Source organism: Bombina bombina, chromosome 5 (assembly GCF_027579735.1).
Source record: "Bombina bombina isolate aBomBom1 chromosome 5, aBomBom1.pri, whole genome shotgun sequence".
Classification (NCBI taxonomy): Eukaryota; Metazoa; Chordata; class Amphibia; order Anura; family Bombinatoridae; genus Bombina; species Bombina bombina.
Genome location: NC_069503.1, coordinates 874,099,988 through 874,123,690, shown reverse-complemented (window position 1 = coordinate 874,123,690; position 23,703 = coordinate 874,099,988). Strand labels below are relative to the sequence as shown.

The window sequence follows — 23,703 nt, the reverse complement described above, 5'->3', positions numbered from 1 at the left end:
GCAAAGCTGCCCACACAGCTCCCCCTCTAACTCCACCCCCCAGTCATTCGACCAAAGGTTAGGAAGAAAAAGGAGAAACCATAGGGTGCAGTGGTGACTGTAGTTTAAACAAAAAATATTTTACCTGACTTAAATGCCAGGGCGGGCCGTGGACTGGATACACCGCAAGAGAAAGTAATTTATCAGGTAAGCATAAATTCTGTTTTCTCTTGCAAGGTGTATCCAGTCCACGGATTCATCCTTTACTTGTGGGATACCAATACCAAAGCTTTAGGACACAGATGAAGGGAGGGAACAAGACAGGTACCTTAAACGGAAGGCACCACTGCTTGCAAAACCTTTCTCCCAAAAATAGCCTCCGAAGAAGCAAAAGTATTGAATTTGTAAAATTTGGCAAAAGTATTGCTGCCTTACAAATCTGTTCAACAGAAGCCTCATTTTTGAAAGCCCATGTGGAAGCCACTGCTTTGGTAGAATGAGCAGTAATTCTTTCAGGAGGCTGCTGGCCAGTAGTCTCATAGGCCAAACGGGTGATGCTTTTCAGCCAAAAGGAAAGAGAGGTAACAGTCGCTTTCTGACCTCTCCTCTTACCAGAATAGATAACAAACAAGGAAGATGTTTGTCTGAAATCCTTAGTTGCTTGTAAATAGAACTTTAAAGCACGAACTACATCAAGATTGTGTAATAGACGTTCCTTCTTCGAAGATGGATTAGGACACAGAGAAGGAACAACTATACAGGAATAATGCAGGCAATAGGTTGGAGAAGAAAACCTTGTTGAACAAAAATTTTCTTAAGTAAACCCTCTAATTTTTTATCCATAGGGTCTTTAAAAGCACAACTGTCTTCAATTGGTATGGTTATGCGTTTTGCTAGTGTAGAAACAGCCCCCTCCACCTTAGGGACCGTCTGCCACGAGTCCCACATGGGGTCAGATATGGGGAACATTTTCTTAAAAACAGGAGGGGGGACAAAAGGGACACCTGGCCTATCCCACTCCCTAGTAACGATATCCGCAATCCTCTTAGGGACCGGAAACGCATCCGTGTAAACAGGGACCTCTAGGTACTTGTCCATTTTACACAATTTCTCTGGGATCACCAAAGGGTCACAGTCATCCAGAGTAGCTAATACCTCCCTAAGTAAAACACGGAGGTGTTCTAGTTTAAATTTAAAAGCCAATGTATCTGAATCTGTCTGGGGAGGAACCCTTCCTGAATCAGAGACTTCTCCCTCAGACATCAAATAGCTCGCTCCCACTTCAGAGCGTTGTGAGGGTATATCGGATACGGCTACCAAAGCGTCAGAATGCTCATAATCTGTTCTTAAAACGGAGCTATCACGCTTTGCAGGTAACACGGGCAGTTTAGATAAGAAGGCTGTAAGAGAATTATCCATGACTGCCGCTAAGTCTTGTAATGTAAAAGGGTTAGAGGCACTAGAGATACTAGGCGTCGCTTGCGCGGGCGTAACTGGTTGTGACACTTGGGGAGAGGCAGACGGGCTACCCTCGTTACCTTCAGTCTGAGAATCATCTTGGGCCACATTCTTAAGTGCAACAATATGATCTTTAAAGTGTATAGACATATCAGTACAAGTGGGACACATTCTGAGAGGGGGTTCCACCATGGCTTCTAAACACATTGAACAAGGATTTTCCTTAGTGTCAGACATGTTTAACAGACTAGTAGAGTACACAAACAGGCTTTGAATCACTTTAATCAAATAAAAAACACAATTTAAAAAAAAACGTTACTGTGCCTTTAAGAGATAAAAAAAAGCACACAATTTTACAAAACGGTGAAAAATGCAGCAATCTTTCTGAAATTTTCACAGTATGTAGCTAAAGCCTTAATAAGATTGCACCCCAAGTTTCAAAACGATTAACCCCTTAATGTCCAAACCGGAGCAGCCTAAAGTCAACACCTGGTTAAATCCCTACAGCACCTTGCCACAGCCTTGCTGTGGCCCTACCTTCCCTTAGGGATCAGATTTGGGGGAATATAGCTTCTTTTAGGCCCTCAAACATCAGCAGGACTCTCCATGTGAAACAGCATGAACTTATCTGCAATTCTAAGTGCGCATCTGAGGCAATTAGGCCCCTCCCACTCTACTCCGGAGCTGTGAGGCCTAGTAAATCACTCCTAAGTGACTAAAAAACAGCCATGTGGTAATAACCCCAGAAAAAAACCCAAAAGGACTTTCAAAGTACCTTGCAAAACGATTTTTCCTTAGCCAAACAATTGCCCTGAATAAGTGTCAACCAGCATAATTAGCCCTATTATGTAAGCATTCAATTCCTTACTAAGTCTGTGAACATAGCTTACCCTCCCCTCATGGGGATATTGTCAGTCTCTTCTAGCATTATCTCAGTCTTGTCTAGAAATAAATGACTGAACATACCTTATTGCAGATCACCCTGCAAACTGTTCCCCCCAACTGAAGTTTTCTGGTACTCCTCAGTCCTGTGTGGGAACAGCAGTGTATTTTAGTTACAACATGCTAAAATCATTTTCCTCTCAGCAGAAATCTTCATCACTTTTCTGCTAGAGAGTAAATAGTACAAACCGGTACCATTTAAAATAACAAACTTTTGATTGAAGATAATAAAACTACAATTCTAACACCACATTCACTTTACACTCCTGAGAGAGACCCTAGTGCTTAGAGCCAGCAAAGAGAATGACTGGGGGGTGGAGCTAGAGGGGGAGCTGTGTGGGCAGCTTTGCTGTGTGCTCTCTTTGCTACTTCCTGTAGGGAATGAGAATGTCCCACAAGTAAAGGATGAATCCGTGGACTGGATACACCTTGCAAGAGAAACATGTATTTCTGTATATAATTTTATTGTATTTCAAAGCACAAAATTCAAAATCAATATGAAGCTTTTTCAAAAGAAGATCTACAAGGCTCTCCTAGCATCCCATCCCTAAAGCAACATCCCTGACCTTCAATGCAATACTCTGCTAACAGGGTGCCTGGCAATACTCTGCTAACAGGGTGCCTGGCAATACTCTGCTAACAGGGTGCCTGGCAATACTCTGCTAACAGGGTGCCTGGCAATACTCTGCTAACAGGGTGCCTGGCAATACTCTGCTAACAGGGTGCCTGGCAATACTCTGCTAACAGGGTGCCTAGCAATACTCTGCTAACAGGGTGCCTAGCAATACTCTGCTAACAGGGTGCCTAGCAATACTCTGCTAACAGGGTGCCTAGCAATACTCTGCTAACAGGGTGCCTAGCAATACTCTGCCCCCTACTTGGCCTGGAGACCGGTCGGGAGCCGCCCCTTAATGCCGATTTTGTCTCGACGGGCTTCTTGTTCTGCTTGGACCTGTTCCAAGACTGAGCAGGCTTCCAAGTTCCCTTTGGACTGTTCCGCTTTTGCGGTGGGCTGCTAGCGCTGGGCCTTGTCCGCGTGAAAGGGACGAAAAGTAGATCCCTTAGGCTTTGCTTTCTTATCCTGCGTTAGGAAAGCTCCCTTGCCTCCTGTAAGCGTGGACCGAACAGAATCTTTCCTTGAAAAGGCAGGGACAACAGCCTCAACTTAGAGGTCATGTCTGCAGACCAAGACTTTAGCCACAGAGCCCTGCAAGCTAAAACAGAAAAACCTGAAACCTTTGCGTTCAGGCGAATAATTTGCATATTGGTATCGCAAATGAAAGAATTGGCCACCTTCAACGCCTTAATCTTCTCCTGTATCTCGTCGATAGAAGTCTCCCCCTCAAACATATCACACAGGGATTCACACCAATATGTCGCAGCTCCGGCTGAAAAACAAACCCTGTGTGTTGAAATATCTTCCTTAACATGTTTTCCAACTTTTTATCCATGAGCTCTTTAAACGACCAAGAGGAATTCAAGAGGAATAGTTGTCCGCTTTGCGAACGTGGAGATAGCACCATCCACTTTAGGGACAGTCCCCCACAGCTCAAGCTGAGAGTCCGGAATGGGGAAGTTTCTTAAAGGAAGAAGGGGAAAAGGAAGAACCTAATCGCTCCCATTCATTCTTAATAATATTAGCCATCTTAACAGGAACCGGGAAGGGCTGAGGCACTACCCTGTCCTCGTATACCTCATCAAGCTTAGGAATCGAAGCTTTGGTTCTGGAACTTCCAGAGTAGCAAGCACCTGCCTCAGCAAAAAGCGCAAATTCTCTATCCTAAACCTAAAATCAGGCTCCTCCGCAGCCCGAGGTTTAGATGACACGGACTCCGACCCAGAAGGAGCCTCTTCCAAAGAGTTGGAGAGGGCCTCGCCATCGTATAATGCCTCTGGTATCTCCATAGGCGTAGACAATCCCTGGGCTGGGCCGCCATGATACGCCCTTTCGCTTGCGCTTAGCAGAATGTGGTAAGGCAGGGATCACTTTCGATACCGCCGTTTGCAGTTGGTCCGCAAAGTCTGACGGCCAACGAATCTCTCCTGAAGGAGTAACGGTTGGACCCTGAGGCTCTGAATGTGCAATCGGAGATGAAAGCAGGAAACGAGGAACCCTCAGAGGTGGACGGCTCAGTAGTACTAGATATCCTTTTACTCTTAGATGTCGCAACTTTATCAAGGCATGTGGAACATAGTTGAGCAGGATGATCTACAAGAACCTCTTCACAATAAACAAAGGAATGAGACTTTGTTAAAGAGGGAGAACCCTCTAAAGCGTCAGAGTCCTCCATAGCTTGCACCTTTATTATGGACTAGAATAGCTTAATAAACAGGCACCTTTATACCACCAATAGCCGGGGCACACACCACCTCCTATGACCCGGACTACAGAAACCGTTTTGTCTCCTGCACCACTGATCAACCGAGGAAGTGGAGACAGCCACACCCGGTCACATTGGATGCCTCGCAAGACCGCCTGTGCACTAAGGAGAAAATGCTCGAAAATAAGCCGTGCAATAGTCTCGAAAGACAACCTGAAGTTCCACATATTGCCAGAGCCACATCTTGCACATAACGCAGCAATAACACAATAAACAATATCATGTATAAACCCCCTCTGTTCAATAATCCCCTTACTAGGAATATTAACCCTTTGATTCCATAAAGATAAAAAGCACCACACTGTAACCCTGTCTCTTGTCTTATCATTATGAAGTATAAAATGAAACGATCTTACCAAAATCTATGCCGTGGAACAGGAACACAGCCCTTCAAGTGTGACAGGTAGCAGCATCGCTCCTGACATGGACTTGAGTGCAGAAAGCAGGCAGCGAAACTCGTCAATGCTGATTGCTTGTGGAGCTGTTAATACGAGTCGGGATGGTTTCGCAGAAAGACTCTCCCTGCATCTCCGGACTAACTTTCACTCAGGCTCTCACTGAAAGGCTGACAGGGCTACTTAAAACTCCAGTCCCATTCCGAAAAGTACTACCCTCCATAAGACACTACTCCGAATCTTCCAGCACTTCGCTGCCATCCTCCTGTGATGAAAGGAAAAAAATGAATGAAGCCGTGGACTCTCCTCCCCTTTAGATGGTAATAAATATACAAAGCCTTCCTGAGGTTAGCAGGTCCCACTAGGTCCCTGATCTTCCAGTCCTTCCTCCATGATATTTTCCTATGAAATATAGAAAAGGACTTACCCTACAGGGTCTTGTGCTGTGGAGCCGTCACAGCACTTCCCGGTCTGCCAGCTTCATCCACTGGCAAGGACCTGGAGATAAAAGAAAAGCAGAGTAACCAAACCTGGTTTTCTATATAGGGGTTAGCATAAATTGTTGGAGGAAAAGTAAGGACCACCTCACCGACTTCCAACAGCTAAAAGCCACCATTACTCTTACTAAAGAGGATTACATGGACCCAGCATTGCCCCAATCCTTGCTTGCAGGGAAACTACCCTTTAAAGGATTACATTCTTGAATTTCTTCAGACACCATCTTTGCACACCTCCATGATGTACAAAGGCAAATAATGACTGGGGGTTTATGAATAGTGGGAGGATACTTAAGCTTTGGCCTCCTCCTGGTGGCCAGGAGTTGAATTTCCATCAGTAATTGAATGGAAAGGTGAACTGTCCATGCCATTGGAAATAAAACAGAATTTATGTTTACCTGATAAATTTCTTTCTCCAACGGTGTGTCCGGTCCACGGCGTCATCCTTACTTGTGGGATATTCTCTTCCCCAACAGGAAATGGCAAAGAGCCCAGCAAAGCTGGTCACATGATCCCTCCTAGGTTCCGCCTACCCCAGTCATTCGACCGACGTTAAGGAGGAATATTTGCATAGGAGAAACCATATGGTACCGTGGTGACTGTAGTTAAAGAAAATAAATTATCAGACCTGATTAAAAAACCAGGGCGGGCCGTGGACCGGACACACCGTTGGAGAAAGAAATTTATCAGGTAAACATAAATTCTGTTTTCTCCAACATAGGTGTGTCCGGTCCACGGCGTCATCCTTACTTGTGGGAACCAATACCAAAGCTTTAGGACACGGATGAAGGGAGGGAGCAAATCAGGTCACCTAAATGGAAGGCACCACGGCTTGCAAAACCTTTCTCCCAAAAATAGCCTCAGAAGAAGCAAAAGTATCAAACTTGTAAAATTTGGTAAAAGTGTGCAGTGAAGACCAAGTCGCTGCCCTACATATCTGATCAACAGAAGCCTCGTTCTTGAAGGCCCATGTGGAAGCCACAGCCCTAGTGGAATGAGCTGTGATTCTTTCGGGAGGCTGCCGTCCGGCAGTCTCGTAAGCCAATCTGATGATGCTTTTAATCCAAAAAGAGAGAGAGGTAGAAGTTGCTTTTTGACCTCTCCTTTTACCTGAATAAACAACAAACAAGGAAGATGTTTGTCTAAAATCCTTTGTAGCATCTAAATAGAATTTTAGAGCGCGAACAACATCCAAATTGTGCAACAAACGTTCCTTCTTTGAAACTGGTTTTGGACACAGAGAAGGTACGATAATCTCCTGGTTAATGTTTTTGTTAGAAACAACTTTTGGAAGAAAACCAGGTTTAGTACGTAAAACCACCTTATCTGCATGGAACACCAGATAAGGAGGAGAACACTGCAGAGCAGATAATTCTGAGACTCTTCTAGCAGAAGAAATCGCAACTAAAAACAAAACTTTCCAAGATAATAACTTAATATCAACGGAATGTAAGGGTTCAAACGGAACCCCCTGAAGAACTGAAAGAACTAAATTGAGACTCCAAGGAGGAGTCAAAGGTTTGTAAACAGGCTTGATTCTAACCAGAGCCTGAACAAAGGCTTGAACATCTGGCACAGCTGCCAGCTTTTTGTGAAGTAATACCGACAAGGCAGAAATCTGTCCCTTCAGGGAACTAGCAGATAATCCTTTTTCCAATCCTTCTTGAAGGAAGGATAGAATCCTAGGAATCTTAACCTTGTCCCAAGGGAATCCTTTAGATTCACACCAACAGATATATTTTTTCCAAATTTTGTGGTAAATCTTTCTAGTTACAGGCTTTCTGGCCTGAACAAGAGTATCGATAACAGAATCTGAGAATCCTCGCTTCGATAAAATCAAGCGTTCAATCTCCAAGCAGTCAGCTGGAGTGAAACCAGATTCGGATGTTCGAACGGACCCTGAACAAGAAGGTCTCGTCTCAAAGGTAGCTTCCAAGGTGGAGCCGATGATATATTCACCAGATCTGCATACCAAGTCCTGCGTGGCCACGCAGGAGCTATCAAGATCACCGACGCCCTCTCCTGATTGATCCTGGCTACCAGCCTGGGGATGAGAGGAAATGGCGGGAACACATAAGCTAGTTTGAAGGTCCAAGGTGCTACTAGTGCATCCACTAGAGCCGCCTTGGGATCCCTGGATCTGGCCCCGTAGCAAGGAACTTTGAAGTTCTGACGAGAGGCCATCAGATCCATGTCTGGAATGCCCCACAGGTGAGTGACTTGGGCAAAGATTTCCGGATGGAGTTCCCACTCCCCCGGATGCAATGTCTGACGACTCAGAAAATCCGCTTCCCAATTTTCCACTCCTGGGATGTGGATAGCAGACAGGTGGCAGGAGTGAGACTCCGCCCATAGAATGATTTTGGTCACTTCTTCCATCGCTAGGGAACTCCTTGTTCCCCCCTGATGGTTGATGTACGCAACAGTTGTCATGTTGTCTGATTGAAACCGTATGAACTTGGTCCTCGCTAGCCGAGGCCAGGCCTTGAGAGCATTGAATATCGCTCTCAGTTCCAGAATATTTATCGGTAGAAGAGATTCTTCCCGAGACCAAAGACCCTGAGCTCTCAGGGATCCCCAGACCGCGCCCCAGCCCATCAGACTGGCGTCGGTCGTGACAATGACCCACTCTGGTCTGCGGAACGTCATCCCTTGAGACAGATTGTCCAGGGACAGCCACCAACGGAGTGAGTCTCTGGTCCTCTGATTTACTTGTATCTTCGGAGACAAGTCTGTATAGTCCCCATTCCACTGACTGAGCATGCACAGTTGTAATGGTCTTAGATGAATGCGCGCAAAAGGAACTATGTCCATCGCCGCTACCATCAACCCGATCACTTCCATGCACTGAGCTATGGAAGGAAGAGGAACGGAATGAAGTATCCGACAAGAGTCTAGAAGTTTTGTTTTTCTGGCCTCTGTTAGAAAGATCCTCATTTCTAAAGAGTCTATAATTGTTCCCAAGAAGGGAACCCTTGTTGACGGGGATAGAGAACTCTTTTCCACGTTCACTTTCCAGCCGTGAGATCTGAGAAAGGCCAGGACAATGTCCGTGTGAGCCTTTGCTTGAGGAAGGGACGACGCTTGAATCAGAATGTCGTCCAGGTAAGGTACTACTGCAATGCCCCTTGGTCTTAGCACCGCTAGAAGGGAGCCTAGTACCTTTGTGAAAATCCTTGGAGCAGTGGCTAATCCGAAAGGAAGCGCCACGAACTGGTAATGTTTGTCCAGGAATGCAAACCTTAGGAACCGATGATGTTCCTTGTGGATAGGAATATGTAGATACGCATCCTTTAAATCCACCGTGGTCATGAATTGACCCTCCTGGATGGAAGGAAGAATAGTTCGAATGGTTTCCATCTTGAAAGATGGAACCTTGAGAAACTTGTTTAAGATCTTGAGATCTAAGATTGGTCTGAACGTTCCCTCTTTTTTGGGAACTATGAACAGATTGGAGTAGAACCCCATCCCTTGTTCTCTTAGTGGAACAGGATGAATCACTCCCATTTTTAACAGGTCTTCTACACAATGTAAGAACGCCTGTCTTTTTATGTGGTCTGAAGACAACTGAGACCTGTGGAACCTCCCCCTTGGGGGAAGTCCCTTGAATTCCAGAAGATAACCCTGGGAAACTATTTCTAGCGCCCAAGGATCCAGAACATCTCTTGCCCAAGCCTGAGCGAAGAGAGAGAGTCTGCCCCCCACCAGATCCGGTCCCGGATCGGGGGCCAATATTTCATGCTGTCTTGGTAGCAGTGGCAGGCTTCTTGGCCTGCTTTCCCTTGTTCCAGCCTTGCATTGGTCTCCAAGCTGGCTTGGCTTGAGAAGTATTACCCTCTTGCTTAGAGGACGTAGCACTTTGGGCTGGTCCGTTTTTACGAAAGGGACGAAAATTGGGTCTATTTTTCGCCTTGAAAGGCCGATCCTGAGGAAGGGCGTGGCCCTTACCCCCAGTGATATCCGAGATAATCTCTTTCAAGTCAGGGCCAAACAGCGTTTTCCCCTTGAAAGGAATGTTTAGTAGCTTGTTCTTGGAAGACGCGTCAGCCGACCAAGATTTCAACCAAAGCGCTCTGCGCGCCACAATAGCAAACCCAGAATTCTTAGCCGCTAACCTAGCCAATTGCAAAGTGGCGTCTAGGGTGAAAGAATTAGCCAATTTGAGAGCATTGATTCTGTCCATAATCTCCTCATAAGGAGGAGAATCACTATCGAGCGCCTTTATCAGTTCATCAAACCAGAAACATGCGGCTGTAGTGACAGGGACAATGCATGAAATTGGTTGTAGAAGGTAACCCTGCTGAACAAACATCTTTTTAAGCAAACCTTCTAATTTTTTATCCATAGGATCTTTGAAAGCACAACTATCCTCTATGGGTATAGTGGTGCGTTTGTTTAAAGTAGAAACCGCTCCCTCGACCTTGGGGACTGTCTGCCATAAGTCCTTTCTGGGGTCGACCATAGGAAACAATTTTTTAAATATGGGGGGAGGGACGAAAGGAATACCGGGCCTTTCCCATTCTTTATTAACAATGTCCGCCACCCGCTTGGGTATAGGAAAAGCTTCTGGGAGCTCCGGCACCTCTAGGAACTTGTCCATTTTACATAGTTTCTCTGGGATGACCAACTTTTCACAATCATCCAGAGTGGATAATACCTCCTTAAGCAGAATGCGGAGATGTTCCAACTTAAATTTAAATGCAATTACATCAGGTTCAGCCTGTTGAGAAATGTTCCCTGAATCAGTAATTTCTCCCTCAGACAAAACCTCCCTGGCCCCCTCAGATTGGGTTAGGGGCCCTTCAGAGATATTAATATCAGCGTTGTCATGCTCTTCAGTAACTAAAACAGAGCAGCCACGCTTACGCTGACAAGGGTTCATTTTGGCTAAAATGTTTTTGACAGAATTATCCATTACAGCCGTTAATTGTTGCATAGTAAGCAGTATTGGCGCGCTAGATGTACTAGGGGCCTCCTGAGTGGGCAAGACTCGTGTAGACGAAGGAGGGAATGATGCAGTACCATGCTTACTCCCCTCACTTGAGGAATCATCTTGGGCATCATTGTCATTATCACATAAATCACATTTATTTAAATGAACAGGAATTCTGGCTTCCCCACATTCAGAACACAGTCTATCTGGTAGTTCAGACATGTTAAACAGGCATAAACTTGATAATAAAGTACAAAAAACGTTTTAAAATAAAACCGTTACTGTCACTTTAAATTTTAAACTGAACACACTTTATTACTGCAATTGCGAAAAAACATGAAGGAATTGTACAAAATTCACCAAATTTTCACCACAGTGTCTTAAAGCCTTAAAAGTATTGCACACCAAATTTGGAAGCTTTAACCCTTAAAATAACGGAACCGGAGCCGTTTTAACACTTTAACCCCTTTACAGTCCCTGGTATCTGCTTTGCTGAGACCCAACCAAGCCCAAAGGGGAATACGATACCAAATGACGCCTTCAGAAAGTCTTTTCTAAGTATCAGAGCTCCTCTCACATGCGACTGCATGCCATGCCTCTCAAAAACAAGTGCGCCACACCGGCGCGAAAATGAGACTCTGCTTATGCTTTGGGAAAGCCCCAGAGAAATAAGGTGTCTAATACAGTGCCTGCCGATATTATAATATCAATAAACCCAGATAAAATGATTCCTCAAAGCTAAATATGTTTTAAAACTGAATCGATTTAGCCCAGAAAAGTCTACAATCTTAATAAGCCCTTGTGAAGCCCTTATTTACCATCGTAATAAACATGGCTTACCGGATCCCATAGGGAAAAATGACAGCTTCCAGCATTACATCGTCTTGTTAGAATGTGTCATACCTCAAGCAGCAAGAGACTGCACACTGTTCCCCCAACTGAAGTTAATTGCTCTCAACAGTCCTGTGTGGAACAGCCATGGATTTTAGTTACGGTGCTAAAATCATTTTCCTCATACAAACAGAAATCTTCATCTCTTTTCTGTTTCTGAGTAAATAGTACATACCAGCACTATTTTAAAATAACAAACTCTTGATTGAATAATAAAAACTACAGTTAAACACTAAAAAACTCTAAGCCATCTCCGTGGAGATGTTGCCTGTACAACGGCAAAGAGAATGACTGGGGTAGGCGGAGCCTAGGAGGGATCATGTGACCAGCTTTGCTGGGCTCTTTGCCATTTCCTGTTGGGGAAGAGAATATCCCACAAGTAAGGATGACGCCGTGGACCGGACACACCTATGTTGGAGAAATAATTATATTTTTATTTGTTTTAAAGGCATTATGCATTAAATCAAATCAAAGTTTGTTTGCTGGAAAAAAGAAAAGTAAAAAAAAAAAACTATGTAGAAAACAATGTGTTGATAAGTAGAATTATGCATGTTACTGTCGAGTTGGACAATTTAATTCTGAAACAGGGCAGAAGATTCAGAATATGATTTTACAAGAATACATGAATTACAGAATATATATCCAACTAACAACATTCATATGTAATAGATTTACAACATGTAAATTTGAGACAGCAAACTAACATACTCTAACACTGGCGTGTGAGGATGATATATACTACAATGTTGCTTTGTTCACCATCTCACCTTCACTAGAACTCTCCTCAGGAGCACAGATATTTGGGTAGGAGACCTGGTCTGTTTGCTGAGAGGATCTTTCAATGCTATCTTTGCTCCCATCATTTGACAAATCACTGTCGCTCCACAAAATGACTGCAGGCTCCTTTGGGCTATCAGTCACTGAGGTTTCTTTAGAATGAGAAAAATAACATTCAAACATCAGCAAAGTTTATTTCGTAACTTAAAAGTTATTTTTAAATTAAATTATTTTTAATAATACTGACAAGTGCACACTTAAAACAATGAATTTGGATGCTGGCATAATTTTGAAAAAGGAAAGCTAGATTGGTATTATCATCAAGGTATAGTTAATTACAAATATATGTATTACTATACTGTACATATATTTAAATCGCCATTTTACTTTATTTCATTTATTATATTTTAAGTTATTATTACAGGTACATATCCCCAAATCCGGCATTACAAAATCTAAACTTATTCTAAAATCCAAACTTTTTAATAATTTTTTTTTTAATAAAATGATCAAAATTAATATTTTCCCCAACTTTAAGTCACAATCTTTGCTGTGTATCTTTTTGTGTTATAAAATGCAAATAATCGTCTATATTTATTTAAAAACAACAAATATCACCTTTCTGATTACAGGACTATACTATCTTTCTATTATATAAAACTACCTTTATGTTGCATGTATGAGCTGTATAATAGCATGTAAATATTGCCTAAATGACATAAGATAGTTGTTTTCACTTGGTTCCATCCCCTCTCCAAACAGTCCCATTTTAAAGATGCAAATATTCCAAAGTACAAACTATTGTGAAATCCAACGTTTTCCAGTCCGCAAGCAGTTTGAATAAAGGGTTTTCTACCTGTACTAAGCAGGTCTGAGAGAAAAAAATTTTTTAAAAAAAGAAACAGAAAAAAAGATTGCACCATGTACGTCGGTAGGATGCATGCAAGCACAAAATGTTTGCAATAAAATATGTCACAGATATTTTTATTAGTCCACTAAAGGTAACACGTATACATCGAAGTGTTTTTGTGCCCCCTAAAATAATGCCCTCTTTATTTGAGATTATTTGTCGGTATCTTTGAAGAAAAACATACAGGATATCGAGATCCCTTATTAAGACAATAGTTAATTGCTTGTAAAAGAAGCAACAAATATGATTGTATTGGCCTTTAAATTCAAAACATCTAAACATTCTTAAACCCTGTGCTTCTAAAGAAGACAGCAACTCTAACTGTGAAATACTTTTCAGTCCTGCCTTGGCAGCATGGGGTTAAGAGTATGTGCCTATAATTGAAATAAAGAAATACTATTCAGAAAGATTCAGCCGCTTGACACAACATAAAATGTGTCTGATTGTCTTTTTGTTTTTATAATTATTAATTTCTCTTCTAAACATTCAGCATTTACTGCACACTCTCCGAGCTCCTCTACCAGTTAATTTCTTAATACATTACAATTTTTATACATATGTTTATGTTATATGGAGAAAGTTCAACCTTGGGTAAGCAAAAAGGTATCCTGAATTTACTTTTATACAAGAAACTTTTTTTTCAATATAACAAGTGAATATCAATGTCAACAGTAAAGCCTGGATATGTTTACTATTGAACATTTCAAATGTTTCCAATTTTAGTAGCCAATGCTGATTGCTGTCATACGTAATTACCTTAGGTGCACAATTCAATTACAGTCACAGATTTATTACATTTTTCAAATATAGCTTTAAAAAAATAACCCGTTAAACATTCTCCTATGTCACTGGTCCTACATAATAAAGAATTCCCAAATATAATGTGCTGCAAGTGTCATATGCTGATATTTCAATCATTTCTCTAAGTGAATGCTAAACAGAGAGCAATTCATAGCGGATAGCAATGTCATGTTCTTATTTTGGCTTCTTTATCATAAGCTTTATCGTTTGATAAATACACATTCAAATAAGTATGACTTTTTAAGTAGCTTAACTAATCTGAACAATATGTATACTAACATTATATAAAATACTCAACAAAAGAATAAGAAGCTTTACCTAAATATATTAGAAAATGGGAACTTGGCTTTAGGTATTCATATTTAAAGACATACATTTATAGAGAAACAGAATTTATGCTTACCTGATAAATTACTTTCTCCAACGGTGTGTCCGGTCCACGGCGTCATCCATTACTTGTGGGATATTCTCCTCCCCCACAGGGAAAGGCAAGGAGAGCACACAGCAAGAGCTGTCCACACAGTCCCTCCCAGGCTCCGCCCCCCCAGTCATTCGACCGACGGTTAGGAGAAAAAAAGGAGAAACTATAGGGTGCCGTGGTGACTGTAGTGTATAGAGAGAGAAATTTTTCAAACCTGATTAAAAAACCAGGGCGGGCCGTGGACCAGACACACCGTTGGAGAAAGTAATTTATCAGGTAAACATAAATTCTGTTTTCTCCAACATTGGTGTGTCCGGTCCACGGTGTCATCCATTACTTGTGGGAACCAATACCAAAGCTTTAGGACACGGATGAAGGGAGGGAGCAAATCAGGTTACCTAAACAGAAGGCACCACGGCTTGCAAAACCTTTCTCCCAAAAATAGCCTCCGAAGAAGCAAAAAGTATCAAATTTGTAGAATTTGGCAAAAGTGTGCAGAGAAGACCAAGTTGCTGCCTCACATATCTGATCAACAGAAGCCTCGTTCTTGAAGGCCCATGTGGAAGCCACAGCCCTAGTAGAGTGAGCTGTGATTCGTTCAGGAGGCTGCCATCCGGCAGTCTCATAAGCCAATCGGATAATGCTTTTCAGCCAGAAAGAAAGAGAGGTAGCAGTAGCTTTTTGTCCTCTCCTCTTACCAGAATAAACGACAAACAAAAAAGAAGTTTTGTCTGAAATCCTTTGTTGCTTCTAAATAGAACTTTAAAGCACGGACTACATCTAAATGGTGTAACAAATGTTCCTTCTTTGAAACTGGATTCGGACACAAAGAAGGGACAACTATTTCCTGGTTAATATTCTTGTTGGAAACAACTTTTGGAAGAAAACCAGGCTTGGTACGCAAAACAACCTTATCTGAATGGAACACCAGATAGGGTGGATCACACTGCAAAGCAGATAGTTCAGAAACTCTTCTAGCAGAAGAAATAGCAACCAAAAACAGAACTTTCCAAGATAGTAACTTGATATCTATGGAATGTAAGGGTTCAAATGGAACCCCTTGAAGAACTGAAAAAACTAAATTTAGACTCCAGGGAGGAGTCAAAGGTCTGTAAACAGGTTTGATTCTGACCAAAGCCTGTACAAAAGCTTGTACATCTGGCACAGCTGCCAGTCGTCTGTGTAACAAGACAGATAAAGCAGATCTCTGTCCTTTTAGAGAACTCGCTGACAATCCCTTATCCAAACCTTCTTGTTAGAAAGGAGAGGATCCTGGGAATATTAATCCATAAGAATCCCTTGGATTCACACCAACAGATATATCCTTTCCATATTTTATGGTAAATCCTTCTAGTCACAGGTTTTTTGGCTTGGACCAGAGTATCTATCACTGAATCTGAAAACCCGCGCTTGGATAAAATCAAGCGTTCAATTTCCAAGCAGTCAGCTGGAGAGAAACTAGATTTGGATGTTCGAATGGACCTTGCACTAGAAGATCCTGTCTCAAAGGTAGCTTCCATGGTGGAGCCGATGACATATTCACCAGGTCTGCATACCAAGTCCTGCGTGGCCACGCAGGAGCTATCAGAATCACTGAGGCCTTCTCCTGTTTGATCCTGGCTACAAGCCTGGGAAGGAGAGGGAACGGTGGAAATGCATAAGCTAGGTTGAACGACCAAGGCGTCACTAATGCATCCACTAGAGTCGCCTTGGGATCCCTGGATCTGGACCCGTAGCAAGGAACCTTGAAGTTCTGACGAGACGCCATCAGATCCATGTCTGGAATGTCCCATAATTGAGTCAACTGGGCAAAAACCTCCGGGTGGAGTTCCCACTCCCCCGGATGGAAAGTCTGACGACTCAGATAATCCGCCTCCCAGTTGTCTACTCCTGGGATGTGAATTGCAGATAGATGGCAGGAGTGATCCTCCGCCCATTTGATGATCTTGGATACCTCTCTCATCGCCAAGGAACTCTTTGTTCCTCCCTGATGGTTGATGTAAGCTACAGTCGTCATGTTGTCTGACTGGAATCTTATGAATCCGGCCTTCGCTAGTTGAGGCCAAGCCCGGAGAGCATTGAATATCGCTCTCAGTTCCAGGATGTTTATCGGGAGAAGAGACTCTTCCCGAGACCATAGACCCTGAGCTTTCAGGGAATCCCAGACCGCGCCCCAGCCTAATAGACTGGCGTCGGTCGTGACAATGACCCACTCTGGTCTGCGGAAACTCATTCCCTGAGACAGGTGATCCTGTGACAACCACCAACGGAGTGAGTCTCTGGTCATCTGGTCTACTTGAATCTTTGGAGACAAGTCTGTATAGTCCCCATTCCACTGCTTGAGCATGCACAGTTGTAATGGTCTTAGATGAATTTGAGCAAAAGGAACTATGTCCATTGCTGCAACCATCAACCCTACTACTACCATGCACTGAGCTATGGAAGGCTGCAGAATAGAGTGAAGAACTTGACAAGCTTTAGAAGCTTTGACTTTCTGACTTTTGTCAGGAAGATCTTCATTTTTAAAGAATCTATTATCGTTCCCAAGAAGGGAACTCTTGTCGACGGAGACAGGGAACTCTTTTCTACGTTCACCTTCCACCCGTGAGATATGAGAAAGGCTAGAACAATGTCTGTATGAGCCTTTGCTTTGGAAAGAGACGACGTTTGGATTAGAATGTCGTCCAGATAAGGTGCCACTGCAATACCCCTTGGTCTTAGAACCTCTAGAAGGGACCCTAGCACCTTTGTGAAAATCATTGGATGATCTTTGTGGATAGGAATATGTAGATACGCATCCTTTAAATCCACGGTAGTCATAAATTGACCCTCCTGGATTGTAGATAAAATTGTTCGAATGGTTTCCATTTGAACGATGGAACTCTGAGAAATTTGTTTAGAATTTTTAAATCCAGAATTGGTCTGAAAATTCCCTCTTTTTTGGGAACTACAAACAGATTTGAGTAAAATCCCCGACCTTGTTCCACAGTTGGAACTGGGTGTATCACTCCCATCTTTAACAGGTCTTCTACACAATGTAAGAATGCCTGTCTCTTTATTTGGTTTGAAGATAAGTTAGACATGTGGAACCTTCCCCTTGAGGGTAGTTCCTTGAACTCCAGAAGAAAACCCTGAGAGACTATTTCTAGTGTCCAGGGATCCTGAACATCTCTTGCCTAAGCCTGAGCAAAGAGAGAGAGTCTGCCCCCTACTAGATCCGGTCCCGGATCGGGGGCTACCCCTTCATGCTGTTTTGGTAGCAGCAGCAGGCTTCTTGGCCTGTTTACCCTTGTTCCAGCCTTGCATTGATTTCCAAGCTGGTTAAGTCTGGGAAGCGTTACCCTCTTGTCTAGAGGCTGCCGAGTTGGAAGCCGGTCCGTTCCTGAAATTGCGAATGGAACGAAAATTGGACTTATTCTTAGCCTTGAAAGGTTTATCTTGTGGGAGGGCATGGCCCTTTCCCTCAGTGATGTCTGAAATAATCTCTTTCAATTCTGGCCCAAAAAGGGTCTTACCTTTGAAAGGGGTATTAAGCAATTTTGTCTTGGAAGATACATCCGCCGACCAAGACTTTAGCCAGAGCGCTCTACGCGCCCCAATTGTAAACCCTGAATTTTTCGCCGCTTACCTCGCTAACTGCAAAGCGGTGTCTAAAATAAAGGAATTAGCTAACTTAAGTGCGTGAATTCTGTCCATGACTTCCTCATACGGAGTCTCCCTACTGAGCGACTTTTCCAGTTCCTCGAACCAGAACCACGCCGCTGTAGTGACAGGAATAATGCACGAAATAGGTTAAAGGAGGTAACCTTGCTGTACAAAAATCTTTATAAGCAAACCCTCCAATTTTTTATCCATAGGATCTTTGAAAGCACAATTGTCCTCAATAGGAATGGTCGTGCGCTTGGCTAGAGTAGAAACCGCCCCCTCGACCTTAGGGACTGTTTGCCATGTGTCCTTCCTGGGGTCGACCATAGGGAACAATTTCTTAAATATAGGAGGAGGGACAAAAGGTATGCCTGGCTTCTCCCACTCCTTATTCACTATGTCCGCCACCCGTTTAGGTATCGGAAAAGCATCAGGGTGCACCGGGACCTCAAGGAACTTGTCCATCTTGCACAATTTTTCTGGGTTGACCAGATTGTCACAATCATCCAGAGTAGATAGCACCTCCTTAAGTAATGCGCGGAGATGCTCTAATTTTGATTTAAATGTCACAACATCAGGTTCTGCCTGCTGAGAAATTCTTCCTGTATCAGAAATTTCCCCATCTGACAAACCCTCCCTCACTGCCACTTCAGATTGGTGTGAGGGTATGACAGAAAAATGATCATCAGCGCCCTCCTGCTCTACAGTGTTTAAAACAGAGCAATCGCGCTTTCTCTGAAATGCTGGCATTTTGGATAAAAACAGAATTTATGTTTACCTGATAAATTACTTTCTCCAACGGTGTGTCCGGTCCACGGCGTCATCCTTACTTGTGGGATATTCTCTTCCCCAACAGGAAATGGCAAAGAGCCCAGCAAAGCTGGTCACATGATCCCTCCTAGGCTCCGCCTACCCCAGTCATTCGACCGACGTTAAGGAGGAATATTTGCATAGGAGAAACCATATGGTACCGTGGTGACTGTAGTTAAAGAAAATAAATTATCAGACCTGATTAAAAAAACCAGGGCGGGCCGTGGACCGGACACACCGTTGGAGAAAGTAATTTATCAGGTAAACATAAATTCTGTTTTCTCCAACATAGGTGTGTCCGGTCCACGGCGTCATCCTTACTTGTGGGAACCAATACCAAAGCTTTAGGACACGGATGAAGGGAGGGAGCAAATCAGGTCACCTAAATGGAAGGCACCACGGCTTGCAAAACCTTTCTCCCAAAAATAGCGGAACCGGAGCCGTTTTTAACTTTAACCCCTTTACAGTCCCTGGTATCTGCTTTGCTGAGACCCAACCAAGCCCAAAGGGGAATACGATACCAAATGACGCCTTCAGAAAGTCTTTTCTAAGTATCAGAGCTCCTCTCACATGCGACTGCATGTCATGCCTCTCAAAAACAAGTGCGCAACACCGGCGCGAAAATGAGGCTCTGCCTATGATTTGGGAAAGCCCCTAAAGAATAAGGTGTCTAAAACAGTGCCTGCCGATATTATTATATCAAAATACCCAGAATAAATGATTCCTCAAGGCTAAATATGTGTTAATAATGAATCGATTTAGCCCAGAAAAAGTCTACAGTCTTAATAAGCCCTTGTGAAGCCCTTATTTACGATCTTGATAAACATGGCTTACCGGATCCCATAGGGAAAATGACAGCTTCCAGCATTACATCGTCTTGTTAGAATGTGTCATACCTCAAGCAGCAAGAGACTGCTCACTGTTCCCCCAACTGAAGTTAATTGCTCTCAACAGTCCTGTGTGGAACAGCCATGGATTTTAGTGACGGTTGCTAAAATCATTTTCCTCATACAAACAGAAATCTTCATCTCTTTTCTGTTTCTGAGTAAATAGTACATACCAGCACTATTTCAAAATAACAAACTCTTGATTGAATAATAAAAACTACAGTTAAACACTAAAAAACTCTAAGCCATCTCCGTGGAGATGTTGCCTGTACAACGGCAAAGAGAATGACTGGGGTAGGCGGAGCCTAGGAGGGATCATGTGACCAGCTTTGCTGGGCTCTTTGCCATTTCCTGTTGGGGAAGAGAATATCCCACAAGTAAGGATGACGCCGTGGACCGGACACACCTATGTTGGAGAAATATTAGCTATGGAGTTATCCATTACTGCCGTCAATTGCTGCATAGTAACAAGCATTGGCGCGCTAGAAGTACTAGGGGTCGCCTGCGCGGGCATAACTGGTATAGACACAGAAGGAGATGATGTAGAACTATGTCTACTTCCTTCATCTGAGGAATCATCCTGGGCAACTTTACAATTTGTGACAGTACTGTCCTTACTTTGTATGGACGCTATGGCACAATTATCACACATATTTGAAGGGGGAACCACATTGGCTACCATACATACAGAACATGATCTATCTGAAGGTACAGACATGTTAAACAGGCTTAAACTGGTTAATAAAGCACAAAAACCGTTTTAAAACAAAACCGTTACTGTCTCTTTAAATGTTAAACAGGGCACACTTTATTACTGAATATGTGAAAAACTATGAAGGAATTATCCAATCTTTACCAAATTTTCACCACAGTGTCTTAATGCATTCAAAGTATTGCACCCCAATTTTCAAGCTGTTAACCCTTAAAATGTGGAAACCAGAGCCGTTTTTAATTTTAACCCCCTTACAGTCCCAGCTACAGCCTTTGCTGCTACTTCACCAATCCCAGGGGGGTATATGATATCAAATGAAGCCTTCTAGGAACGTTTTTAGTGGATTCCAGACCCACACACATGCAGCTGCATGTACTGTACTCAAAAGTAACTGCACAGTAATGGCGCGAAAATGAGGCTCTGCCTACTACAGAGAAAGGCCCTTCCTGACTGGGAAGGTGTCTTAACAAGTGCCTGGTGCTAAAAAACGTTCCCCAATGTTATAAAAGTGTGAAATTCAACTTCAAACTGCATATAATACTTAAATAAAGCAATCGATTTAGCCCTTAAGAGTGTCTACCAGTGTATAGCCCATAATAAGCCCTTTATTCTGTTTGAGACTAAGAAAATGGCTTACCAATCCCCATGAGGGAAAATGACAGCCTTCCAGCATTACACAGTCTTGTTAGAAAAATGGCTAGTCATACCTTGAGCAGAAAAGTCTGCAAACTGTTCCCCCCAACTGAAGTTCTCTCATCTCAACAGTCCTGTGTGGGAACAGCAACTGATTTTAGTTACTGTCTGCTAAAATCATAATCCTCTTTTAAACAGAACTATTCATCTCTTTCTGTTTCAGAGTAAATAGTACATACCAGCACTATTTTAAAATAACAAACTCTTGATAGAAGAATAAAAAACTACAACTAAACACCACAAACTCCTCACCATCCCCGAGGAGATGCTACTTGTTCAGAGGGGCAAGGAGAATGACTGGGGGGGCGGAGCCTGGGAGGGACTGTGTGGACAGCTCTTGCTGTGTGCTCTCCTTGCCTTTCCCTGTGGGGGAGGAGAATATCCCACAAGTAATGGATGACGCCGTGGACCGGACACACCAATGTTGGAGAAATGGCTTTTAAAAACATAATTTATGCTTACCTGATAAATTTATTTCTCTTGTAGTGTATCCAGTCCACGGATCATCCATTACTTATGGGATATTCTCCTTCCCAACAGGAAGTTGCAAGAGGATCACCCACAGCAGAGCTGCTATATAGCTCCTCCCCTAACTGTCATATCCAGTCATTCGACCGAAACAAACAGAGAAAGGAGAAACCATAGGGTGCAGTGGTGAATGTAGTTTAATTAAATTTTAGACCTGCCTTAAAATGACAGGGCGGGCCGTGGACTGGATACACTACAAGAGAAATAAATTTATCAGGTAAGCATAAATTATGTTTTCTCTTGTTAAGTGTATCCAGTCCACGGATCATCCATTACTTATGGGATACCAATACCAAAGCTAAGGTACACGGATGATGGGAGGGACAAAGCAGGGATTAAGCGGAAGGAACCACTGCCTGAAGAACCTTTCTCCCAAAAACAGCCTCCGAAGAAGCAAAAGTATCAAATTTGTAAAATTTTGAAAAAGTGTGAAGCGAAGACCAAGTCGCGGCCTTGCAAATCTGTTCAACAGAGGCCTCATTTTTAAAGGCCCAGGTGGAAGCCACAGCTCTAGTAGAATGAGCTGTAATTCTTTCAGGGGGCTGCTGTCCAGCAGTCTCATAGGCTAGGCGTATAATACTCCAAAGCCAAAAGGAAAGAGAGGTTGCCGAAGCTTTTTGACCTCTCCTCTGTCCAGAATAAACGACAAACAGGGAAGATGTTTGACGAAAATCTTTATTAGCTTGTAAGTAAAACTTCAAGGCACGGACTACGTCCAGATTATGTAAAAGACGTTCCTTCTTTGAAGAAGGATTAGGACACAATGATGGAACAACAATCTCTTGATTGATATTCTTGTTAGAAACCACCTTAGGTAAAAACCCAGGTTTGGTACGCAGAACTACCTTATCTGCATGAAAAATCAGATAAGGAGAATCACATTGTAAGGCAGATAGCTCAGAGACTCTCCGAGCCGAGGAAATAGCCATCAAAAACAGAACTTTCCAAGATAAAAGCTTAATATCGGAGCCTGGAAGGCAACCAAGATGGACACTTTTGACTTGAGCTCCGCATTAGCAGCTGCTGTTTGGCGATGTGAAGGCTTTTAATCCCCACACATCTACTCCCAAACAGTTTGTATAGATAGCCGGTAACAAAGGGCACCAGCTGAACTAAGTTTTATGGCCAGATACTTGGTACAAACGGAGGGGCTAATGTGCCACAATCAGAACCTGCACTGCATGGCCTGATGGAGTTAAGTAACTGAGTGCTGTGAACCGCATATCTGACCAGCTTTCATCGACTCCAACTAGCATGCAGCTCTATAACACAGAAGGGGACTTCATATAGACCGGCAACATACATGGAGCTGCGCAACAATTCTACCAGAGGGGCAGGCCACAACTGCTGACATTGCAATAGCAGTACAGCCTGTAATTGTCACATACCATGGAGGAGCAAGCATTTTGTACTGCTTTTAGAGATCTAATGGGAATCTATGAAAGAAAAATATGTGAGCGGTTGGATGGCCTTATCCACTTGCTAAAGACATGTGCACGAGAAGACGGCAGCAAGACAGAAAATGAGGCAACTCAGAACCTTAGGGCTGAAAGTCTTTTTTTAAGCGACCATGTGAGTCGGTCACACAGCCTAACAGTGGAGACTTTGATGATCAGCAGGACAAGCTGTGGGACTAGCACTCCTATCACTGGCAGCGCTCCTCCAACACAGATTCAACTTAAGAAAATGAGGTATTTTACTTCTGCGTCTCTAAGACTCTGCTTGTTGTTTATGGAGTCTGACTTAGCCATTGCCCCCTGGGGTCCCCTGTTAGAGCATGGAAGAATATGGGTCACTGCGCTATCGGTGCTGCAGCTTAAACCATTTGGAAGGTGTCTTGCTCGCAGGGGGATCGGCTGACTATTTACTGTATGTTAAGTGCTGCATTGACAGCTCACTTCTTAGACTTATGCCGTTTAATTTACTATGCAACTTTCTAGGTCTGTCGTTTTGAAAGCTTCCAGCTGGATCGTTTGACTGACCTTTTGCTCTGCCTTATTTGTCATGCCGTATGTCTTTACAAGGAGTCTGAACACTTTACTT

General features: G+C 43.2%; 1 protein-coding gene across 1 annotated transcript in view; it reads right to left on the bottom strand.

Annotated features, from left to right (window-relative positions):
• The window catches only part of SPIDR (scaffold protein involved in DNA repair), a 1,635,101-nt gene that overhangs the window by 1,345,194 nt on the left and 266,204 nt on the right, over nucleotides 1-23,703 (bottom strand). The window contains exon 4 of the mRNA XM_053715026.1: nucleotides 12,244-12,405. Within this exon, the coding sequence (XP_053571001.1) occupies nucleotides 12,244-12,405 (162 nt within the window). The remainder of the gene's footprint in view (nucleotides 1-12,243; nucleotides 12,406-23,703) is intronic.